The sequence below is a fragment of the Rana temporaria genome, chromosome 8 (assembly GCF_905171775.1).
Source record: "Rana temporaria chromosome 8, aRanTem1.1, whole genome shotgun sequence".
Taxonomy (NCBI): Eukaryota; Metazoa; Chordata; class Amphibia; order Anura; family Ranidae; genus Rana; species Rana temporaria.
In genome coordinates this window covers 110,242,827-110,268,303 of record NC_053496.1, presented here as the reverse complement: position 1 = coordinate 110,268,303, position 25,477 = coordinate 110,242,827, and the positions used below count along the sequence as shown (strand labels likewise).

General features: G+C 46.7%; 1 protein-coding gene across 4 annotated transcripts in view; it reads right to left on the bottom strand.

Moving 5' to 3' along the window:
- LOC120908962 (protransforming growth factor alpha-like) overlaps window positions 1–25,477 on the bottom strand; it is a 47,331-nt gene that overhangs the window by 6,975 nt on the left and 14,879 nt on the right. For all 4 annotated transcript variants that reach the window (XM_040320498.1, XM_040320496.1, XM_040320497.1 and 1 more), the window contains 2 exons: window positions 6,107–6,224; window positions 3,444–3,590 (listed from right to left, as the gene is read on the bottom strand). In XM_040320498.1, the coding sequence (XP_040176432.1) occupies window positions 3,444–3,590; window positions 6,107–6,224 (265 nt within the window). The remainder of the gene's footprint in view (window positions 1–3,443; window positions 3,591–6,106; window positions 6,225–25,477) is intronic.

The following is a 25,477-nucleotide window of genomic DNA, read 5'->3' as shown; positions in this document are numbered from 1 at the left end:
AGTCCTCTCAGGCTGTCCTCCCCGACTTACTCACCAGCCCAAGTGGTTGTCTTCTCCTTGGAGATCTCCTGGACATGCTCACTGGCTCCTGCTGTTCTCATACCTGTTCCCATGCCACTGGACAGTGCTCCTCCTTGGGTTGTCAGAGGATCCCTCCTGCACCTAAGCTCCCAGGCCCGAGGTCATCACCCACCCCCACCAGACTAGAGGGTTATCCTCAAGGGCCACAACAGCCACCTTAGCACGCCATCTTCAGATTTTCACCCAAATTCTCCTGCACCTGCTGGCCTGACCCAGAGTATTTAAGAGGCGACTGCCTTACAGTCCTTTTGGGGATTCCCATGAATACTCCAGGTGGCCCCTCCTTAATTCCTTCCCATCCTTCTGCAAGCTTATCCAAGTTTCCATCAAGTAGGGGGAGGTATCAGAGGTGCTGTCTGATGAGTCATCCAGCCTCCCCGAGTCACTTAAACCCCAATTCCAGAATAAACCCAAACATGGCTGCAAGTCAAGCTTACCTATATACTCCCATTCTAGCACATTAGAGGGTGTTACAGTAGCTATAGGAGTGGGATTACCAGATATCTTAATACAGTATGTGTGGTACAATTGAAACCACCTGTCCAATAACTGTATTAACACCTGCAATCTGCCTAGGCGCTTTTCATTTGACTGGTGTAATGCATCGCATGGCCAGTCAATGGTGGTCTCGTATGTAGCTTCTTCATTCTCTGATGTAATCCATGCATGTGGCCTCTTGCTTCAATGTCCCTGTCCAGTCTATCCAGAATACAGACTTTTGGTTTTCAACTTCTCGGGTTTATGTTCAACATTCCTATATAGCAAAGATATCCCTAATCCCCAGATGAAGATTGTGGCCAATAAGATAAGATTGAAACGCCCTGTGGGCAAAATTTTGAATTAAGAAATTTGTAAGTGTAAACTGCCATGTATACCTGCCAGACAAAGTGTTATTAGTTTGTATATTATAAGTATTGTTTGTTATACCAGAGTTTACATTTTAAGATACGTATTCTCTTAATTTGTTGTACAAATAAAGTGGTCATTACTTTAATACAATTTGGTGTACTCCTTTGTTGCCTACAAGTTCTGGGAGAGTCTAGTTTGGGACGATGCAACAGTGGCCATGTTAAAGGTATAGGTTCTACTTGTGAACTTCTAAAATGCTAGTTGCCTGGCTGTCTTATAGTTACTTTGCCTTCAACAATTGAGTCACTGTATATATTCAGATAAACAGGTAGAGCATACTGCATTTCTCCACACCGAAAATGCAGGCAACGTGCTACAAACGCACTTCAAATGCACCACACCGGGCCCTTTTACGCCAAGAAAGCCAAGCCCAAAAACATAGAAAAATGCACTGCAAACAGCGCAAAACGCATTCAAGTGCAATTTAAATGCATGTAAACATGCAGTCAAAAATGTGCAGTTCTGTGCAGTGCCCCAAGTGCACTGCAGGTCTGTTAAAACTAGTCCATAAGTTTCAGTTTACATTTTTTCACTGTCTTTTCATAGCCAGAAAATAGGACCTTAAAAAAGGAGAAGTACAGCCAAAGCTCATTTGACCGGGCTTCTCCTATAGATCACAGGTGTGCAGTTTGTTTTGCACTCCTGTGACCCATTTTCAGCAGATAGCGGACTGGAGTCTGCTCTCTGCTGATGTCACTAATATCAGTCCAGGCGCTGCAACAATAAAGTCTGGATCTGTCAGGTGACCCCTCCACAGCCCAGTGCCCCAATGAGTGTGGGGGAGAAGAGCAGAGAGCTGTGACAGACAGTCTAGAGGGCTCTGCTCACAGAGCTCTAAAAAAAAAACAAAAAAAAACTGGAGCGATCAGTGGTGTTTGATCGCTTGGTTTTAAGTGCAGAGGCGCTGGGGACAGAAGCAGCATCCGAGGGAAGTAGGATTAGGAAAAAAAAAAAAAAAAAAAAAAAAAAAAAAGAAGAAAGCCATACTTCTATTTTATTAACCAAGGCTAATGCAGCCCCAATGTAACCCTCAAAAGCACTTTACTCACTGCACCCTTAAAAAAAAAAATCCCTTAAAAAAGAGCGTACCTGAAGCCAAAAATCAAAAATGGAATATATTGCAGCTTAATCTATGTCGGTCGGACTTTTTTTAGCGCCCAACAGACCAAGATGTCCAAAAAATGCTAAACTTTGCCTGCAACCCCCCCCCCCCCCCCCCATTCATGATCACTTTCTAATCCCCCATTAGACTTTTTAGAGTAATCCAAGTACCTTATTTGCACACCAATTGCTACACCTCAACTGTACCTTGCCACAGTGTCATTTATGGCTGCGCATTGACTCCTGGGATATTAGTATCATCAATCCCAGGAGTCAATGGACATCCTCCGCTTGTAGCATTGTGGTATTTCCAAACAGGAAATGACACGATGCAAGGCAAAGATAAGCGCCAGGGAGGCTGCAACTCCGCCTTTAAGACAATCTTAAAGTTTAACTTTTGCTGAAGCCCAGAGCCCCTGACTAGCAGTAAATGTTTAGGCTGTCAGAATATCGGCCTCTACAAATTTGGCACAGTGAAAAAAATATAAAGCAACAGAGCATGTGCAGAGCAGGGAGAACCAGCATATTACTGGATTTTTAACAGTATATGCACTTATTTTTAATGTTTTACATAGCTAAACCTGCATAAGGGGCCAGCCTGAAGTGATCAAGCAAGACTTAATAGTTTTAAAAGGTAGAAGTTTTTTTTTGTTTTTTTTGTTTACCTAAATGCAATGCATTAAGGCACAAAATCTTCTGGGCGCACCTCCCCAGCCCCTCCTTATACTTACCTGAGCGCCATCTCGAGCCAGTGATGTGCAGCATCTACCCCTGGTCTCTCGCCCCTCATTGGCTTACATCAGTGGAAACCACTGGCTCCCACTAATCACAGTCAGTGAGCCAATGAGGAGAGAGTGTGGGGCTGGGGTCGAACTGTGCTCTGTATGTAAAAGGACAAATGTCCATTCACAGGAGCATGGCTTGGGAGCGAGCCTGCGCGAGTGCCCCTATAGCAAAAGGCTTGCTATTGGGAACAAGCGGCAGCAGAGGAGGAGCCAGAACCACTGGCGGGGGGGACCCAAAAAGAAGAGGATCAGGGTTACTCTGTGCAAATCTATTGCACAGAGCAGGCAAGCAACCCCCCCCCCCCCCCCCCCCACACACACACACATTGTTCCCTTTTTTTGACACCAATACAGTTCACTGCCAAAGGTGAATTTTTGCCCACATTTTTTGAAAAGACTCAATATTGCTTGTCCCTAAAGAACACTAGCCATACAGGTTGTTTGTACAGTTTATCAATGGTTCAACACACCAAGTCACCCTACAAATGAAGGGGGAACAGGAAAAACTGTCAAACATACTTCTAGCACATAGTAAGTGGAAACAAAGTGTTCACGTTTTACACTTACTATATCACAAAGCATGTGCTACTTAGGGTTACTATAGCCAGAAAGATCACCGATAGTGCCACCTCTCGCAGGAAAGGATGATCAGCAGCCTTCACCTGCAACAGATCCACATGCTCGCAGCGAATTCCAAGAAAGCCTTTGAAACATCTAGGAATTAAAAACAAGACTAAAAATCAAACTGGGGATAATCAACACCAAAATATAGTTCTTTAAAAAAAACTAGTGATACTAAACAATTTGCATTCAAATAAAAATAAATAAAAAACACATCTTTTTGGCTTTTTTTTTTTTTATTAAAGAATCCTGCAAGACAGCCTCTGGGAGAACCCTGGTTGGGAAACCCTGCTGTTAATAAATAAAATAAAAAAATTTATATATATATATATATTATACTCTCAATGAGGGTTTTTAAAAACCAGGCACACGATTGGATAGAGGCCACACAGCCGTAGATCAAAATCTTATGAGCCGGTACAAAAAACTCTAAGAACTGAATGGAGACTACATAGCACATGCACAGGTCTTGGCAAGGTTTGTGTGGCCTCACTTGGCAGGGACAGGAAGCATCCTTCAAGCTTCATTTCTACATCCAAATGCCAGGATGCCCTGACAGGCACAGCTTCTGCATTTATTGATAAAAGGTAGGGTTGTCCCGATACCACTTTTTTAGGACCGAGTACAAGTACCGATACTTTTTTTCAAGTAGTCGCCGATACCGAATACCGATACTTTTTTTAAATGTGTCCCCAAATGCAGCCATGTCCCCCCCATATGCAGCCATGTCCCTCACATATGCAGCCATGTCCCTCACATATGCAGCCATGTCCCTCTAGCCATGTCCCTCACATATGCAGCCATGTCCCTCACATATGCAGCCATGTCCCTCTAGCCATGTCCCTCACATATGCAGCAATGTCCCTCTAGCCATGTCCCTCACATATGCAGCAATGTCCCTCTAGCCATGTCCCTCACATATGCAGCAATGTCCCTCTAGCCATGTCCCTCACATATGCAGCAATGTCCCTCTAGCCATGTCCCTCACATATGCAGCCATGTCCCTCTAGCCATGTCCCTCACATATGCAGCCATGTCCCTCACATATGCAGCAATGTCCCTCACATATGCAGCAATGTCCCTCTAGCCATGTCCCTCACATATGCAGCAATGTCCCTCTAGCCATGTCCCTTGATGCGGCAGCGCGATGCGGCGGCAGCGGCGGGGGGGGGAAGTATTCTATTTAGGTATCGGGGGTATTTGCGCGAGTACGAGTACTCCCGCAAATACTCGGTATCGGTCCCGATACCGATACTGGTATCGGTATCTGGACAACCCTAATAAAAGGCAAAGCTTACCCACCCCTTCCTTTATTTGAGGTAGCCCATTAAATATGGACCGAAAGGAATGAATGGGAAGGTGAGGGAGCATGTAAGATTTGACTCTACAAGACTTTTGTCCTTTGGAATGGTTCAGCATTTGCGGGCAATCAGATAAAGTAGCAATTTTATACCGTTTCAGAAATGTTTGTTTTAAGGCAGACATTTTGTTAAATATTGACAGAGGCTTCCATGTATAATCATGGCTCTGCCAAGCCTGAACTGCAAACAATACATTTGCATAACATTACTATGAAGTTGTGCATTACGGCAAGATGTCTTGCAGTATGGACATTAGGGCCTACATACTATAGCCAGGGCCGGACTTACCATTGGGCTTGACTGGACTCAATGGTCCCTAGGGCCCCGGATGGCAACCCCCCCCCCCCTTTTTATTATTTATTTTTTATAAAAATATTTATATATATATATATATATATATATATATATATATATATATATATATATATATATATATATATATATATATATATATATATATATATATATATATATATATATATAAAAAACATTTTTTATTATTATTATTAAAGGGCCCAGAGGTCTCCAGGGGCCCCCGATGGCTACCCCCCCTTTTTTTTTTTATATATTATATATCTTTATTTCTTCTTTTTTGTAACGGCCCCCCCTGCTTCTCAATTTGCGGCAGCCCCCTTACTTCTCAATTTCAGGCGGCAGCACCCCCCCCCCGGTTCTCTGCTCCAGGGGGCCCATGCCTTAAGCTGTGTAAGGGGCCCCAAAATTCCTGATGGCGGCCCTGCGCATACCTTCCAACACGCATGGATTCTGCAGGACTTTCCCGCACAGACAGCTTCTTCCCGCAGTCCCGCGAAAGGGTTAATTTTCCCGCACTGCAAGAGGAGGCAGCATGGAAGCAGGAGGAACCGGAGCGGTGTGTGGAGGACTGTGGCTGCTGAAGGGAAGAAAGCCGACAGCCGGGCTGATGACAGTCTGTGGCCCCTGCTGTCGGCACAGGCGAGAGGTACTCCCCCCCCCGCTCAATAACTGCAAACCCCCCCCCCAGGAGGAACCGAAGCGGTGTGTGGATGTCTGCTGAAGGGAAGAGAGCACCCCCCCGCTCAACAACTTTAATGCGCATTCCCCACCCCCGCGCAACAACTTTATTTAATGCGCCCCCCCGCTCAACACCCCAAGTCCTGCCCTGACTATAGCCATCACTAATCTGAATAAAGCAGGTCTGGTTTCATTGGGATATTGCACTTTGAACTTACAATTTTTACAACTTGAAAACAAACAGCACACACTTACATGCAAGAGGCCTCCCACTCAGATATAAGGAATCTGCATGTGCCATGGTAGCAGAAGTCAGAGTAGTTGTCAGGACATTCAACAAATCTGGTCTGTGTTGTTGCCGCATAGTAAGAAGCTAAAAGAATAGAATATTTTCAATATCTGACACAAGAACATTGTACACATGGGTTAGTCTTTCCAACAATTGTTATTTTTACACTAAAGCCTGCAATGTGGCTGTGCAGTACATGGAAAAAAACAGACTTGGACACTTCCATACCATTAAATTGGAGCTCTAACCTCAAAGTGTTAAACTGCAGCAGAGAACAATCATGTCTCTTGCCCTGACAGGTCTGAGCTGTGTGACCGAGCTGCGTAAATCTAAGATATGGATGAGGGAAATACAAAATACATAGGCAGGTAAATAAGCTCTAGGCTTTAAAGGGCTTGTAAAGACAAGAATATTTTCCTCCTAAATTAAAGTCTGACAGTAGCTGATAAAGTAAAAAGTAATGTTTTGCATTATAACTAGTTTGATACCTGTTGAAATCGAGCCGTTTTATTCACCTCCGTCACTCCTGAATCATTATTCTCACTGACTTCCTGGTTTGCGGTGCACATTCATTCTTGCTACATTCTGCTTTCCACCATGCAAAACGGCTCAGATGCTGGTGGAAAGCAAGAAGAGGAGTGACAGGAAATGGCATTTTCAAACCTGGATTACTGTATTTTGGAGGTCAAAAGGAAAAACGAGGTAAGTGATATTTAAATGCTCTAGCTTACAGCAATCAATTGATCTAATAAAAAACGAACCTTTAGTGTTCCTTTAAGCACGCTACAGTTTCAAAAGCTCAAAAAAAATAAAAATCCGGTAACGTTTTTTGTGCCAGTTTGTAGTAGCTTTAAAAGGAAAAATATTTTATTTATTTTTTTAGATTCATACCTAGGTGGATGCAGCATCAGTTCAATGCTGCATCTGTCACTGGCACCTTCAACACGGAGAACCAAACAAGCGAACACCGCCAATCGCTCGGTTCTCACAGCTCCTGGGGATCGCGCTTCAATTCCAGTACATCCTGGGCAGAACCAGGTCCCAGTGGTGGTTTGGTCTGCCCGTAGGGAGGAAACAGACCCCACTTCTGCCAACAAATGTGACAGAAAGCCTGGCAACCATCTTGGGTGCTTCTGCCAAACAGTACCTCCTGTTCTTTAATCCTTCCAGCAAACCAAGAGCCAATACCAGCCCTTTTACCCCACACATCATACACAGACGAGATGCGAGAAGAACCAAAGGAATGACTGTTTATGGAACAGAAATGCAGGTTTTAATACACTTCAAAATTAGGGCATTCACCACAAATAAAAACCAAATATTACCCAAAACACCACACAATAGTTAGATAACGAGGTAGAGTTGACACAAGATGAATCCCATCACGTAGGAGCCTCCAAAAGGATTAGCCAACATAAATAAACCATGATCTAATTAAAAAACAGTTACCCAAAACTAGTCACCTAGACAATGCTTTGGTTATTTAGGGATCCCTGACAACAGTCTACAACCCTGAATATACAAAGTACATTACACATGCTGTCATCAGGAGTTTGGCTTTAAAGAGGTTGTAAAGGTTTATTTTCTAAATAGGTTCCTTTAAGCTAGTGCATTGTTGGTTCACTTACCTTTTCCTTCGATTTCCCCTTCTAAGACTCCTTTCACACTTGTGCAACTTCAAATTCGCGCGATTTTACCACGATTGGCGAACGGCGATTTCAATGAATGCCTGTATAAATGGCATCAAAATTGGACCAAAGTAGTGCAGGAACTACTTTGAAGTAGGCACAACTTAAAGTCGTGCCAGTATGAATGGTAGTCATTGAAAATCCTTGAGAATGACTTGTCATACGATTTTGCAGTCCAAAATCGTGGCACAAGTCGTATAAGTGTGAAAGGGGACTAAAATGTATTTTTTTCCCTTTGTCTGAATTTCTCACTTCCTGTAAGCTTGCCCCCATCATCCAAGCGGTTCTGGCTGGGGGTTAGTCAGCGTGCTCGCCCCTCCCTTGGGACTACATCCTAGCTTAAAGGAACCTATTTAGAAAATAAAAAAACAAAACCTTTACAACCCCTTTAACTTGTGTAATCTGTCCACTAGACAAGTCATCAGAAGACAAAATGTTCCAGCAGTCTAAAAAAGTGGAATTAATTTATCTTCAGAGATTTAAGTGATATTGTTGATAAATATTTATTTCCCAAGTGGAGGAGCTTTTCCAACCCAGTCTGCAGGAGGACCACCATATTTCCTTTAACCATTAACCCGTACAAGAGGAAAATTATACCTTTCCATCCACTCCAGAAGGGAAGCTTTGTTGTACTTATTCAGAAAATTATTCCAGGCCTTGCTCTCATCGTTCATCATGTTGTTCATCATTACAGAATGATCTCTATCCATGGGATCAGATGCTGAACTGCATTTTTTCCATGTTCGATTTGGGAAAAGCAGACAAAATACCCAATCTCCTGCATGGGCCATATTCAGTGGGTAGGAGGCAACCCCCTTGTAACAGTCACCACCGTTTACGATTTCCCTTCCATCAACCACAACAGCTTATCTGACACTCCAACCGACAGGACCCGATCCATATCATTTCCCAGAATAACCGAGACACACAGCTCTGGGTTCTGGTTTCAAATGAATGACATCTTTAATGGTACACTCGCAGGGTTTTATACAGTTCAAGCATGAAAGGAACAAATATACTCTCCACCCCCATCATCACACACTGGGGCTTCAATACACCTTCAGATGGGCTAATTACTAATCAGTATCCAGACATTTCGGCGCCAGGCTGACATTTTTAACATGAACCTAATTACTACACCTGAGAAGTCACATTCCACATCTTAGACAGACGTTCTGTCTCCGCATACAGCTTGACAAGTTCCATTCCACATCTTATATCAATAGAATTCACACAAAGCAGCATCACACAATGAGAGGTCTTTCAGAAGCAGACTCAATTAGCATGTCAACAGTCTACACAGAGGAATGAGTCACTATTGACCGGTTGGGTTAACATTAACCAACAACTTGCAATATCTCAAGATCCGGCAATATGAACTATCAGTAATGTCCCATCTCATGTAATTTCTAATTAATATTTCTCAGTCACCCTATGCCCAAAAGGGACACAGGGTGACCCTAGACCCAAGAGTTATTAGCGACGCTGGCACAGGAGTACCCCTCATCCTGCAAAAGTCTGTTTGTCACGGGTCATTCTTTTACACCCCTAATCCCCCATCAAAAGTAGACCAACAAGGTGCCAGACCTTTTAGTTAGTCCACATGGATTTCCATTCTTCGCCACAGGCAAGGGTTGTCATCAGAAGGTGTGGGACAGAGGTCTTGGACCCTCTGTCCAGCTGCCAGTGCTTCAGCTGGGTGGTCTTTTTACCACCCGGTGCCCTTTCTGCTGCTGGAGTGGGGGGCCCACTGCCCTGGCTCCCTGGAGCTCCGAAGTTGTTGCCCATGCTGTGTAGAGGTTGGTAGCACTCTCCCCTGATGCCAGCACTTCCGCTGGGGACCCCCACATCATCCACTCTGGCTAACCGTTGGGGAGGGAGGCTGGCTTCCTCCACTCCCAGACTGGATCTGCCACTGGGGAGGGAGGATGACCAGCTCCTCTGATGGACTGGATCTGCCGCTGGGAGGAAGGAAAACTATGCCTCTCTCTGGGTCACAGGGAACTGCTGCTGGTGCGGGGCAGAGATCTTGGACCCTCTATCCAGTTGCCAGTGCTTCAGCTTGGAGTTCAAGCTTTTCTGTATCGGCTTGCTACTGGGAAGAAGATCTGCCCACCCTGGCTCCCTGGAGCTTCAGCAGTGCTGTTAGTCCTGGGCAGAATGATGGCTCTGTTCTGATGCCAGCTCTTCCACTTGGTAGTAGTCAGAGGTCAGCAGCGCTCTGCCCTGATGTTAGCTCTTCTGCTGAAGGCCAACTGGGTTGTGCCTCCCAAGCAGAAAAGTCTATTAAATACCCAGTCTCTGGAGTTTGTGGCAGGGGATAGGGGGTTCACAATCTTCTCTGGATCCCGGTAACAGTTACATCCTCCAATAAAAAGTAAATTAAATCCATGCTTTCTGGGATCCGTGGCTGGGGTGTGAGGGCTGCTTCCTCTCCTCCCTGGTGCTTAAACTGCGGCCTCCATCCAAGCTCGTCCTATGCAGAAACAGGTTTGTCAAGGTGAGTCAGCACTTGCTGCATCCGCCATAACAGCTTTGCTTCCATAGCTGCACGTGGAGGAAAGAAAAGTACACTGTTACTCTGCCCCATTGCCGGCACATCAGTCGGGACTGTCTGTAGGCGATCTCCAGCTCCCATTCCTGAACAGCTAGAAACTCCACTCACTTGGGCTACATACCAGCTGAGGGCTCTATGACTCTAGTCCAAAGGCATCTCTGCCCAGACCAGCCTGCTCAACTCAGCTGTCCACTCTTTGTGCAGTTATTCCTTCCCAATAAACAGCACTCACACTTCATACTGTGACCAGTACCTTACCTGGATGGAGAGGAGAATTTTTCCCTGGTGGCAGTGCTCACGGTCTAGTGCTTCCTTCCAGAGTTGCCGACGGACGGAATGATACCATCCCAGCACAACCTGCACCAACACTGGTCCCCTGTAGTGCACCCGCATCTCTTGCAGCCTCCTGAATTCCTCTTCCCTGGTGGCTGGTATCTGTACCACTCCTCTATCCAGACCTGGGATCCCGGTGGTGGTTTGGATGTCCCAGACTGCAGGAAGCATCACACTGCTGCCAACCAAATGTGATGGACTGTCCAGCACCCAGCTTGGGTGCTTCCATCAGTATACAGCTTTCTCCAGTCTGGAACCAGATATTATAGCTGAGCACCCAAGAACTAGACGACACTAGTTTAGGTGCAAACTGGAACTTACTTTATTGTAAATTCACACAGAATATATACCATGCCAGATGAGGTGAGAGCTTAATCACATTATCCTAGACAATTAGCACATCTAAGGAACAGCCAACATGAACATACAACAACAAGCCTTGATTAGCCAGGGGGTGACTGACCAGACAATCCGGCAACAAGCCCACAACCCTGGATACACAAAGTATTTGCATTGTATGTATTACACATTATCATAAGCATAACTCACAAATATCCTACAATGGTTCGATAACAAGGTAAAGTGGACACAATATAAATCACATCTCCAAGAGCCGAGCAGAGAGAAGCAATAGGCGACTCAATGGGAATTCACACCTAGGAGGCATTCAATGGGGCAAAGACACTTAACACAACACCTTAAACAAATTATAGCAGGAGACCCCAGCAGTAGGCTGTTTTGAGTGGATTATATTAACATCTACTCTGGGTCTCAGTCTAAAGCAGTCATTGCTGGTTTAGGCACAAAGGCCTCAAATCTGTAATCGGGTCCTAAAATTTCCAGAGTCTGTTTTGGGGAGACAGGAGCTGAATCTGAAGCAAGACCACTCCAAGGGGCCCCCAGGCACACATCTCCCAAGAATAGAGCAGTAGGCATTGGCAAGAGGCTACCCTGCAGTCCACTCCAAAAGCCCCTTGTCCTGGTTGGGTCTGTCACACTCTGCTTCTCCTGCTGTCCTCTACTATGGTGGTCTCGACTGGATTCACTCACGCACAGGGCCGGCCTTAGGTGTTCAGGCGCCCTGTGCGAGCTAATCTTGTGGCGCCCCCCCCCCCCCCCCATCGTCACCCCCTGGTCACCTAAACATACACAAAGAGAAAAAAACAAACAATTTAAGTGTGTCTCAATGGACCTTTCACACTGAGTCCTGTAAACAGCATCTTTGGAGCAGCTTTTGGGCGCTGAAAAAAAGACGCTCCAAAAATGCCACTCTCTATTGAAATGAATTGAAAGCGCTGTAAAAACGCCTTACCCTTTTACACTGAGGCACTGCAAAAACGTCCTAAAACGTTAGGGTCTTAGCGGTGCTTTACCAGCACATTGGGATTGCAGATGAGGCTTCGCTTGAATAATGCCTCAATAACGCTCAAATAACAGTTAAGCCTTTAATTGCCCTAGATTAGGGGGTCTCCAAACTGCAGCCCAGGGGCCAGATGTGACCCTTTTCTTGCTTTTATCTGGCCCTTGGGGCAATATTTCATCTTCTGACATAAAAAATGGGCCACAATTCCTCCTAATGACGCCAATGGGGCACAATTCCTCCTAATGACACCAACAATGGGGCACAATTTCTCCTAATGACACCAACAATGGGGCACAATTCCTCCTAATGACACCAACAATGGGGCACAATTCCTCCTAATGACACCAACAATGGGGCACAATTTCCTTCTAATAACACCAACAAAAGGGCACAATTCCTCCTAATGACACCAACAATGGGGCACAATTCCTCCTAATGACACCAACAAAAGGGCACAATTCCTCCTAATGACACCAACAATGGGGCACAATTTCCTTCTAATAACACCAACAAAGGGGCACAATTCCTCCTCTTACTGACACTAAAAAACGTGGCATTGTTTACTCCTGTTTACGCCTGATACCGGAACATTTTTGCCATTTCCAGTGGCCACAGCCCGGCCCCCTAAAGTCTGAAGGACAGTAAACTGGCCCTTCGTTTAATAAGTTTGGAGACCCCTGCCCTAGATGATTAACCCCTTGTCAGCCAGTGTCATTAGTACAGTGATCACTGTATTAGTGTCACTGGTTCCCACAAAGTATCAGATTGTCAGTCACAATATCGCAGCCCTGCTATAAGTCCCTGATCTCCGCCATTACTAGAAAAAAAGAGATTTTTAATACAGCTTACCTGTAAAATCTTTTTCTTGGAGTACATCACGGGACACAGAGCGGCATTCATTACTATATGGGTTATATGGAGTACCTTCAGGTGTAGACACTGGCAATCTCAAACAGGAAATGCCCCTCCCTATATAACCCCCTCCCATAGGAGGAGTACCTCAGTTTTGTAGCAAGCAGTATGCCTCCCAAAATGGTCCTCAAAAAAGAGGGGTGGGAGCTCTGTGTCCCGTGATGTACTCCAAGAAAAAGATTTTACAGGTAAGCTGTATTAAAAATCTCTTTTTCTTTATCGTACATCACGGGACACAGAGCGGCATTCATTACTATATGGGATGTCCCAAAGCAATGCTTACAATGAGGGGAGGGAGAACATCTCCAAGACAAAAGGATTTAATTTAGAGATATACTCAAATCATAATAAATCCAACTTAGTTGAGAAAAATAATCTTAAATTTTTAAATTTAACTCAAACAAGAGGAGCCCCCGGAATCCGAGGGTCTCAAACTGCAGCCTGCAGCACTGCCTGCCCGAAGGCAGTATCAGTATTCCTTCTTACGTCCAACTTGTAGAATTTTGTAAACGTGTGGACAGAAGACCAGGTTGCCGCCTTGCAAACTTGAGCCATAGAGATCTGGTGGTGTGCTGCCCAGGATGCGCCCATGGCTCTAGTAGAATGAGCCTTTAATGATACTGGAGGAGGCAACCCTTTCAAGCCGTAGGCCTGAGTGATTAATTGCTTAATCCACCTAGAAATGGTGGACTTTGCAGCTGCCTGCCCCTTCTTGGGCCCATCCGGTAGAATGAACAGCACATCTGTTTTCCGGATCTTCTTTGTAGCTTTAAGATAGGCCTTCATGGCCCTGACAATATCCAAGGTATGCAGCAACCCTTCCTTTCTGGAAGTAGGTTTAGGGAAGAAGGATGGTAATACCAAATCCTGGTTCAAATGAAAACTGGATATGACCTTCGGTAGGAAGGAAGGATGAGGGCGGAGAACGACCCTGTCCTTATGAAAAACAAGATATGGTTCCTTACAGGATAAGGCCGCCAGTTCCGATACTCTTCTTGCGGAAACTATGGCAACCAAAAATACTAACTTCCTTGTCAGTAGAACCAAAGGAATATCAGCCAACGGCTCAAACGGTTGTTTCTGTAAACTTGACAGAACAACATTTAAATCCCACGGACAAAGCGGGGATTTAACTGGAGGTCTAATACGTAAGACCCCTTGAAGGAAGGTCTTAACCAGCGAGTGGGTGGCCAGCGGCCGCTGAAACCACACTGACAGAGCAGAAATCTGTCCTTTGATTGTGCTTAATGCCAATCCTTTATCCACTCCTAGCTGGAGAAAACTTAATACTCTATCGATGGTAAATTTGCGAGAAAGCCATCGCTTGGACTCACACCAGCCTACATAGGCCTTCCAGACCCTGTAATAAATCACCCTAGAGACCGGTTTCCTGGCTCTGATTAGGGTAGAGATTACTTTCTGAGACAGACCTCTACCCCTGAGAATCAGGGATTCAGCTTCCGGCCGTCAAATTTAGATGCCGTAAGGCAGGGTGGAGGATCGGACCTTGCGATAGCAGGTCTGGCCGTAGAGGAAGAGTCCATGGGTCTCCCACTACCATCCTTAAGATTAGTGAGTACCATGCCCTTCTGGGCCATGCTGGAGCTACCAGGATGACTGGTATGTGCTCCACCCGGATCCTGCGCAGCAGGCGGGGTAGTAACTGGAGCGGGGAAAACGCATAAAGAAGTTTGAACTGATGCCAAGGGCAAACCAACGCATCGGTTCCGCAGGCCATCGGATCCCTTGAGCGGGATATGAACCTGTCTAGTTTCTTGTTGAGTCTCGATGCCATGATATCCACGTCCGGCACTCCCCATCTTTGGCAGAGTGCTTGAAAGACTTGTGGATGCAGAGACCATTCCCCCGGCCATAGAGTCTGGCGGCTTAAGAAGTCCGCCTGAAAGTTGTCCACTCCTGGAATGAATATTGCCGATATGCAGGGCACATGAGCCTTTGCCCATAGGAGAATCAAGCTCACCTCTCTCTGAGCGGCTTGACTGCTGGTTCCCCCTTGGTGATTTATGTATGCCACGGCCGTGGCATTGTCTGATTGAATTCTCACCGGGAACCCCTGCAATTTTGACGTCCAAGCCCTGAGGGCTAGTCGAGCAGCTCTGAGCTCCAAGATGTTGATGGGCAACTGCTTCTCTGGCTTTGCCCAAGTACCTTGGCGAGTGCAACCATCCAAAATTGCTCCCCAGCCCGTCAGGCTGGCGTCTGTGGTCACTATCTTCCAAGCCACTGGGCTGAAAGACTTCCCCTTCAGTAGATTCTGAGGGTCTAACCACCAACACAGACTTTGTCGGACTCTTGATGAGAGCGGCAACGGGATATCCAAGGCCTGTGGCCTTCTGCTCCATGCTGACAGGATGGCTGCCTGTAGGATGCGAGTGTGGCTCTGGGCGTATGGTACCGCCTCGAATGTGGCCACCATCTTGCCTAGTAACCTCATACATAGGCGAATAGTCGGTTCTTTCTTGCTTAGAACCAGTAGGATTAATTCCTTGATGGCTTTTACCTTCCTCAGAGGTAGGAACACTCCTTGTTGTTCTGTGTCTAATCTCATGCCGAGATATTCCAACTGCCTTGTGGGCTGGAAAGCTGACTTTTCTCAATTTAGGACCCAGCCGAACCTCTCGAGGTATTGGACCGTGAGGGCCACTGCTCGCTCCAAGCCGGGAGACGAGTGGTCTATGACTAGGAGGTCGTCCAGGTATGCTAGGATCGTGACCCCTTGGATCCTTAGCTTGGCTAGGATCGGAGCTAGGACCTTCGTGAACACCCGGGGGGCCGTAGCCAACCCGAAGGGAAGCGCCACGAATTGGAAGTGACGCGAAGCCACCATGAAGCGTAGATATCTTTGATGTGGCTGATAAATTGGAACATGAAGGTAGGCATCCTTTATGTCTATGGACGCCATGAAGTCGTCCTTCTGGAGTGTGGCAGCTGCTGACCGCACGGATTCCATCCGAAATGAGCGGATCTTTAGATATGCATTTACCATCTTTAGGTCCAAAATTGGCCTGACATCTCCCTTGGATTTTGGGATGATGAATAGGTTGGAGTAGAAACCCAGCCCCTGTTTTTCCAGGACTGGTACCTCTACTATTACTTCCTGGGAAAGTAGATGATCTAATGCCGATCTTAATGCGGCTCCCTTTTCCGGATCGTTTGGAATCCTCGACTTCTGGAAATGAGGAGGAGGAAACCTTAGGAAATCTAATTTGTAGCCTGTGGCCACGGAAGACCGTACCCACTCGTCGGGAATGCTGGCTTCCCAAATCTCTGAAAAGAGTCGCAGCCTTCCCCCCACCTTCGTGGGTGGGGGCGCCCCTTCATAAGGTTGGCTTGGGGTCTGGTTTTGCTGGTTTGCGAAACCACTGCCTTTTGCCTCTAACAGCCTGTCCTTGTGATTTGCTGTTGAAGCCGAAGTTTGCTTTTGCAGGAGGCCGTCGATACTGCTTGGCATTAGAGGGCCCCTGCCCAGGGGAATACTGTCGTTTAAACGCAGGTCCCTGAACCTTCTTCTTAGTTGGCAAGAGAGTACTCTTGCCGTTTGAAATGGTCTGAATGTATTTATCTAGGTCTTCTCCGAAGAGTCGTCCTCCATGGAAGGGGAACCCTACCAGGAGCTTCTTGCATGGGGGCTCAGCCTCCCAGCTTTTTAACCATAAGAGTCTTCTCATATGGATAAGGGATAACGATAATCGTGACGCTTGCTGGATAGAATCCTTGATTGCGTCTACCGTAAAACATATGGCCTTAGGGACATCCGAAAATTTTTCTGCCTGCTGGGCCGGAATAAGTTTAAGCATCTGCTTAAATTGATCCGATAATGCTTGAGCGACCCCAATCGCAGCCACAGCTGGCTGTACTACTGCCCCTGCAGTAGTGAAGGAGTTCTTAAGTAGTGCTTCCAAGCGCTTATCAACTGGATCCTTGAACACCTGTATGTTTTCTACAGGGCATGTTAACGATCTGTTAACACATGAGATGGCTGCGTCCACTGCAGGAGTAGCCCATCTTTTGGAAAATTTTTCTTCCATAGGATATAGGACAGAGAACCTTTTAGGTGGTAAGAAGATCTTATCTGGCTTGTTCCAATCTTGGAACAAAATTCCCTCTAATAGAGGATGGATCGGAAACACAGCATTGCTTTGAGGCGCCCTCAGTGAGCCCAAAGCTGAAACCGTCGATACCTGGAGATCTGGTACTGGCAAGTTGAACTGCCCCAGACTCCTCTGTATCCGGATCTTCGATCCCTGAACCTACTTGGTCCTTGTCCAAGAGGTCGTCCAATTCCCCTGAGGAAAGGACCTCCTCTTCTGAGGGTCCGCGCTCGGGCGACGGAGATCTATTCCGCTTACTGCCCCGCATAGCTGCGGCTACCCATGCTTTTCTGCATCTCTTTTAAAGAGGTGAGTAATACCTCCTCCGTGACCATCTTAGGGTTGGACTGACCCGCGTCAGCTCCAGCCCCAGATCCCGATGGCCCCAAGGCTCCCTGTGGGGAAAGCAGCGGCATAGCTTTGTCCGAGACCTCAGACTCTCTGGGGGAATCCCCACCTCTTGTACCCTCTGACCCGGATGCCATGGTACAATACCGAGGTACACCTGCTACCTATTGGTATTTGGAACTATAAAAGTTAATTGCCCAAACACCTGTTTGGGGGATAAAAAATGCTTCCTCTCCCCTAGATGACTTTTTTTTTTTTTTTTTTTTTTTTTTTCAAATCCAGGAAAGAAAAAACATTCTGTCCCCCTGAGTAGTATTGCAAAGAAAAACTATGAGATGGAAAGAAACAGCCTATTTCTAGGCTTGAAAAACAGTCCTCTGAAGACTGCAATATCCTTTCTGGCCACTGTGTGTCCTCGGCGCCCCCGTGCTGCCGCTCTGGTCTTTCTCCTCAGTTCCAAAGTATTGAATGGAACAAACAAGGAAGGGCCGCCCCTTCCTTTAAGCCACTGACCCGCCCTTCCCCCCCAGCAATCTCAAACAGGAAATGCCCCTCCCGACGGGGGGGGGGGTTTGGGAGGAAGGGACCTCTCTGTTCCAGCAAACTGCAGCCTGCAGCCTGGAACCATGAGGAGGTCAGCGTTTTGCCTGCTTTGCAGGCCTTGAGGAGGAAGACTGAATGGAGCATCGCCTGGAGGCTTGCAGGTAAGCACAGCTCTCTGACACACACATATATTTTTATATAACACAGGCCCCACTCAATGCTTTTCCAACACTACAAGGGAGGTCACATCTTATGGGGAATAATACATAGAGAGCCATCCTATCTTTATGATATGTGACTAGTTTGCCAGATGCAGTGCATAACTTTAGGCATGTCCCCTGTGACCCCCCAGAAAAAACCTGCTAAGAACCAAGTTCCGCAAGTTTTCCCCTCACTTACCTGCTCCATGCCGCAGGACTTTGCCAAGCAAGAGGCCCAATCTTCCCCCATCTCCGTGGGGATGTCTAGACCTTCAGGCCCTGGGTTCCTATGAAGGATCCACTGTCCTGGGCCCATATAGCACCCTGGCAACAGAAAACATTAGGCACCCAAAGGTTTCTAAGTTCTGGGCCCAGGGTCCAGCTCTCTAAAAAGAAAAGCATTATGGGCTATACCCCAAGGGTTTGGGGTCCGGTTACTGACCACTTTAGCGCTGAGGCTTTTTTGGACAGAACCGGTAGCTCACCTAATCCCAAGGATGCGGAGGCAAGCTAAACCATGACTAACACCTAAGACACTGGCGTAAAAACTGAGGTACTCCTCCTATGGGAGGGGGTTATATAGGGAGGGGCATTTCCTGTTTGAGATTGCCAGTGTCTACACCTGAAGGTACTCCATATAACCCATATAGTAATGAATGCCGCTCTGTGTCCCGTGATGTACGATAAAGAAAAAAAATCCATAAATATATCCTATAGTTTGTAGACACTTATTAGGATATTTTGTACCAACAACATTGACCTAAATCAGAGGTCTCCAAACTGCGGCCAGGGGGCCAGATGTGGCCCTTTGCTTGCTTTTATTCTGGCCCTTGGGTACAATTCCTCCTACTGCCACCAATGATGGGGCACAATTCATCCAATGACACCGATAATGGGGCACAATTTCTCCCAATGACTCCAATGATGTGACACAATTTCTCCTGAAAACACCGATTATGGGGCAACCATTACTCCCATTGACACCAATTATGGGGCACAATTTTTCCCATTGACACCAAAGATGGAGCATGGTTTTTTCCCCACTGACATCAGGACATTTTGTACTCCAAATGGCCACAGTCTGGCCCTCCTGAAGCCTGAAGCACAGTAAACCAGCCCTTTGTTTAGAAAGCTTGGAGACCCCTGGCCTAAATTTATGAAAAAACGTTTAAAAAATTGGATATGTTATATAGCAGAAAGTAAAACATTTTTTTTTTTATTTTTTTATTTGGTCTTTTGTTAAAACAAAAACAAAAAAACACGGAAAAAATAAAATAACGCAGAGGTGATCAAATACCACAGAGAAAAAAAAATACAAATTCTATTTGTGTACAGCGTCGCATGACCGCGCAGTTGTTAAGTTATGCAGTGCACATCGCAAAAAATGGCCTGTCATGTCCAGAGGTCACGTGGTTAAACCGTGAATTTTTTTTGCCCAGAGTTTATTTATACTTCAGGCAATAAACCTGGGGTGTCACAAACATGAAGTGATCCTCTGTAGGAGTTTTCCATATGACAGAGGTGCAGACATAGCCGAGGGTACATGGTACCAGTACAGGCCAATTACAGACTGCCTGAAGTATAAATAAACTCTGGGCAAAAAATTGGACCTCTGGAAGATTTACCCCCCTTTCATGATAGGCCATGTTTTGCTATGTGCGCTGCTTAAAGCGGGGGTTCACCCTTAGAGGGCACTTTTCCCCCTTAGATTCCTGCTCGTTTTTACTAGGGGAATCGGCTATTTATTTTAAAATATGTGCAGTACTTACCCGTTTACGAGATGCATCCTCTCCGTCGCTTCCGGGTATGGGCTTCGGGAATGGGCGTTCCTTCTTGATTGACAGTCTTCCGAGAGGCTTCCGACGGTCGCATCCATCGCGTCACGATTTTCCGAAAGAAGCCGAACGTCGGTGCGCAGGCGCAGTATAGAGCCGCACCGACGTTCGGCTTCTTTCGGCTACGAGTGACGCGATGGATGCGACCGTCGGAAGCCTCTCGGAAGGCTGTCACTCAAGAAGGAACGCCCGCTCCCGAAGACCCATACCCGGAAGCGACGGAAGAAGATGCAGCTCGAAAACGGGTAAGTACTGCTCATATTTTAATAAAAATAGCCGATTCCCCTAGACCGAACGAGCAGGAAGCTAAGGGGAGAAAATTTTTTTTTTTACAAATGGGTGAACTCCCGCTTTAAAGTGGAGGTTCACCTAAAAAAAAAAAAAATTATCATTGCATTTAGGCTATTTAGTAGAATGAGAATCGACGTTTGTTTTATAAAAATGCTAGCGGGACATACCTTTTTCTATATAGATGATCAACGCGGCAAATAACAAATAAATATACAGTATAAGACATAAAAATCAATAGTACCCTACTGGATATTGCACCCAAAAGCACCAGTGCTGCAAATATAGAAAAGTGTGCAAACAAAGCAAGAGAATTCCACATGCAGATAAAGTTCATTAATGCGGTAGCAATATCCAAATAAGATGCCCCTGCTGGGTACTGCAACCAAATGTACCAGTGCTGTAAAACATCGAAATATGTGCAAATATGGTGAATAAATAGATAAACCAAATATATTTCATAGGATGATAAAGTTCCTCAATAAAGTGTCCTTTTTTGTGTTTCACACCCCACATCAATGTGTCCAAGCAAATAAATACATCAAACAGATCCCAGCGGTGATAGAAATGAATATATGACGGTGTGATCACTCCATATGTACTAACAGCTCACCTCACACCTCAGGCCCCGTACACACGACCGAGGAACTCGACATGCCAAACACATCGAGTTCCTCGGCGAGTTCAGTGTGGAAGCCGCCGAGGAGCTCGGCGGGCCGACTTTCCTCATTGAACAACGAGAAAATAGAGAACATGTTCTCTTTTCGGCCCGACGAGTTCCTCGTCGGCTTCCTCTCTGAAAAGTGTACACACGGCCGGGTTTCTCGGCAGAATCCAGCTCCGACCGAGTTTCTGGCTGAATTCTGCCGAGAAACTCGGTCGTGTGTACGGGGCCTCACATCAAGATTGTTTACAGCACTGGTGCTTTTGGTTGCAATATCCAGTAGGTTAAGGTTGTCTTATTATATTTATTTGTTATGTGCACATTCACTTGAACTTTATTGATGAATTTGATCTGTATATAAGGAATTTTTTATTTTTATCAGTTTATTCTGGTTTGTTTGCACATTTTTATCTATGTGCAGCACTGGTGTTCTTAGTTGTAATATAACCCAGTAGTGTGCTAATGATCTCTGTTAGGGGTGTACCTTATGTTTTTAGCACATTCATCTGAACCTCTTGTGGCACTGAATTAGGGATTGCCACACAGTCACTACAAGTCCCAGCATGTCCAGGACTCCCCCTTTCCCATGCTGGGTTCCTGTCACTTCCTCACATATGGGATGTTCCCAGTACAGGGGGGAGTCCAGGGAAATCTCAGCCCCCCTCAATGTATAGAAGCCCCCCCAGCCATGTCAGTGTCCAGGCTGGACTTTAGAATGCTCCAACTCCCTCCACAGTCCACATACACCCCCCCCCCTGCATCTGACCTCTTGGTGAACTTGCTTGCAGCAACTTCTCTGGCTCCAGCTTAAAAGCACGTATCTCCAGCTGGACCCCGCCATGACTGAGGACAGGTGAGGGGGGGACGAGAGATGAGGGATGTGAGGAGAGATAGGATCGCACGGACTTGCAGTGAGAGATCTAAGAGGTGGAGGGGGCGGAACCAGCTCACAGAGCAGCAGGGACAGGGAGAACACTCACGCTGCTGCTTGGAGGCAGTCACTCTGCATACGATGTTCTATGGAGAGCTGATGGCCCTCCCATTCAACTCAGCGGTCCCGTGCGATGGGAGTGGTCTGTCAAAGTTTTTTTTTCACAGTCCCTTCCCTCAAGTGCCCTGGCGAGATGTGACAGCCGCACGGCGCCCGTATTGTCCAAGGCGCCTTGTGCGATCGCACAACGCAAAGGCCGGCCCTGCTCACGCAGACCCAGTGGAGGGAAAAAAGAGATTTTTAATACAGCTTACCTGTAAAATCTTTTTCTTGGAGTACATCACGGGACACAGAGCGGCATTCATTACTATATGGGTTATATGGAGTACCTTCAGGTGATAGACACTGGCAATCTCAAACAGGAAATGCCCCTCCCTATATAACCCCCTCCCATAGGAGGAGTACCTCAGTTTTGTAGCAAGCAGTATGCCTCCCAAAATGGTCCCCAAAAGAGGGGTGGGAGCTCTGTGTCCCGTGATGTACTCCAAGAAAAAGATTTTACAGGTAAGCTGTATTAAAAATCCCTTTTTCTTTCTCGTACATCACGGGACACAGAGCGGCATTCATTACTATATGGGATGTCCCAAAGCAATGCTTACAATGAGGGGAGGGAGAACATCTCCAAGACAAAAGGATTTAATTTAGAGATATACTCAAATCATAATAAATCCAACTTAGTTGAGAAAAATAATCTTAAATTTTAAATTTAACTCAAAAAAAGAGGAGCCCCCGGAATCCGAGGGTCTCAAACTGCAGCCTGCAGCACTGCCTGCCCGAAGGCAGTATCAGTATTCCTTCTTACGTCCAACTTGTAGAATTTTGTAAATGTGTGGACAGAAGACCAGGTTGCCGCCTTGCAAACTTGAGCCATAGAGATCTGGTGGTGTGCTGCCCAGGAGGCGCCCCTGGCTCTAGTAGAATGAGCCTTTAATGATACTGGAGGAGGCAACCCCTTCAAGCCGTAGGCCTGAGTGATTAATTGCTTAATCCACCTAGAAATGGTGGACTTTGCAGCTGCCTGCCCCTTCTTGGGCCCATCCGGTAAAATGAACAGCACATCTGTTTTCCGGATCTTCTTTGTAGCTTTAAGATAGGCCTTCATGGCCCTGACAATATCCAGGGTATGCAGCAACCCTTCCTTTCTGGAAGTAGGTTTAGGGAAGAAGGATGGTAATACCAAATCCTGGTTCAAATGAAAACTGGATATAACCTTCGGTAGGAAGGAAGGATGAGGGCGTAGAACGACCCTGTCCTTATGAAAAATAAGATATGGTTCCTTACAGGATAAGGCCGCCAGTTCCGATACTCTTCTTGCGGAAACTATGGCGACCAAAAATACTAACTTCCTTGTCAGTAAAACCAAAGGAATTTCAGCCAACGGCTCAAACGGTTGTTTCTGTAAACTTGACAGAACAAGATTTAAATCCCACGGACAAAGCGGGGATTTAACAGGAGGTTTAATACGTAAGACCCCTTGAAGGAAGGTCTTAACCAGCGAGTGGGTGGCCAGCGGCCGCTGAAACCACACTGACAGAGCTGAGATCTGTCCCTTGATTGTGCTTAATGCCAATCCCTTATCCACTCCTAGCTGGAGAAAACTTAAAACTCTATCGATGGTGAACTTGCGAGGAAGCCAAAGTTTGGACTCACACCAGCCTACATAGGCCTTCCAGACCCTGTGATAAATCACCCTAGAGACCGGTTTCCTGGCTCTGATTAGGGTAGAGATTACTTTCTGAGACAGACCTCTACCCCTGAGTATCAGGGATTCAGCCTCCAGGCCGTCAAATCTAGATGCCGTAAGGCAGGGTGGAGGATCGGACCTTGCGATAGCAGGTCTGGCCTTAGAGGCAGAGTCCAAGGGTCTCCCACTACCATCCTTAGGATTAGTGAGTACCATGCCCTTCTGGGCCATGCTGGAGCTACCAGGATAACTGGTATGTGCTCCACCCGGATCCTGCGCAGCAGGCGGGGTAGTAACTGGAGCGGGGGAAACGCATAAAGCAGTTTGAACTGATGCCAAGGGCAAACCAGCGCATCGGTTCCGCAGGCCATCGGATCCCTTGAGCGGGACATGAACCCGTCTAGCTTCTTGTTGAGTCTCGATGCCATGATATCCACGTCCGGCACTCCCCATCTTTGGCAGAGTGCTTGAAAGACTTGTGGATGCAGAGACCATTCCCCCGGCCATAGAGTCTGGCGGCTTAAGAAGTCCGCCTGAAAGTTGTCCACTCCTGGAATAAATATTGCCGATATGCAGGGCACATGAGCCTCTGCCCATAGGAGAATCAAGCTCACCTCTCTGAGCGGCTTGACTCCTGGTTCCCCCTTGGTGATTTATGTATGCCACGGCCGTGGCATTGTCTGATTGAATTCTCACCGGGAACCCCTGCAATTTTGACGTCCAAGCCCTGAGGGCTAGTCGAGCAGCTCTGAGCTCCAAGATGTTGATGGGCAACTGCTTCTCTAGCTTTGCCCAAGTACCTTGGCGAGTGCAACCATCCAAAATTGCTCCCCAGCCCGTCAGGCTGGCGTCTGTGGTCACTATCTTCCAAGCCACTGGGCTGAAAGACTTCCCCTTCAGTAGATTCTGAGGGTCTAACCACCAACACAGACTTTGTCGGACTCTTGATGAGAGCGGCAACGGGATATCCAAGGCCTGTGGCCTTCTGCTCCATGCTGACAGAATGGCTGCCTGCAGGATGCGAGTGTGGCTCTGGGCGTATGGTACCGCCTCGAATGTGGCCACCATCTTGCCTAGTAACCTCATACTTAGGCGAATAGTCGGTTCCTTTTTGCTTAGAACCAGTAGGATGACTTTTCTCGATTTAGGACCCAGCCGAACCTCTCGAGGTATTGGACCGTGAGTGATCTATGACTAGGAGGTCGTCCAGGTATGCTAGGATCGTGACCCCTTGGATCCTTAGCTTGGCTAGGATTGGAGCTAGGACCTTCGTGAACACCCGGGGGGCCGTAGCCAACCCGAAGGGAAGCGCCACGAATGGAAATGACGTGAAGCCACCATGAAGCGTAGATATCTTTGATGTGGCTGATAAATTGGAACATGAAGGTAGGCATCCTTTATGTCTATGGACGCCATGAAGTCGTCCCTTTGGAGTGTGGCAGCTGCTGACCGCACGGATTCCATCCGAAATGAGCGGACCTTTAGGTATGCATTTACCATCTTTAGGTCCAAAATTGGCCTGACATCTCCATTGGCCTTTGGGATGATGAATAGGTTGGAGTAGAAGCCCAGCCCCTGTTCCAGGACTGGTACCTCTACTATTACTTCCTGGGAAAGTAGATGATCTAATGCCGATCTTAATGCGGCTCCCTTCTCCGGATCGTTTGGAATTCTCGACTCCTGGAAATGAGGAGGAGGAAACCTTAGGAAATCTAGTTTGTAGCCTGTGGCCACGGAAGACCGTACCCACTCGTCGGGAATGCTGGCTTCCCAAATCTCTGAAAAGAGTCGCAGCCTTCCCCCCACCTTCGTGGGTGGG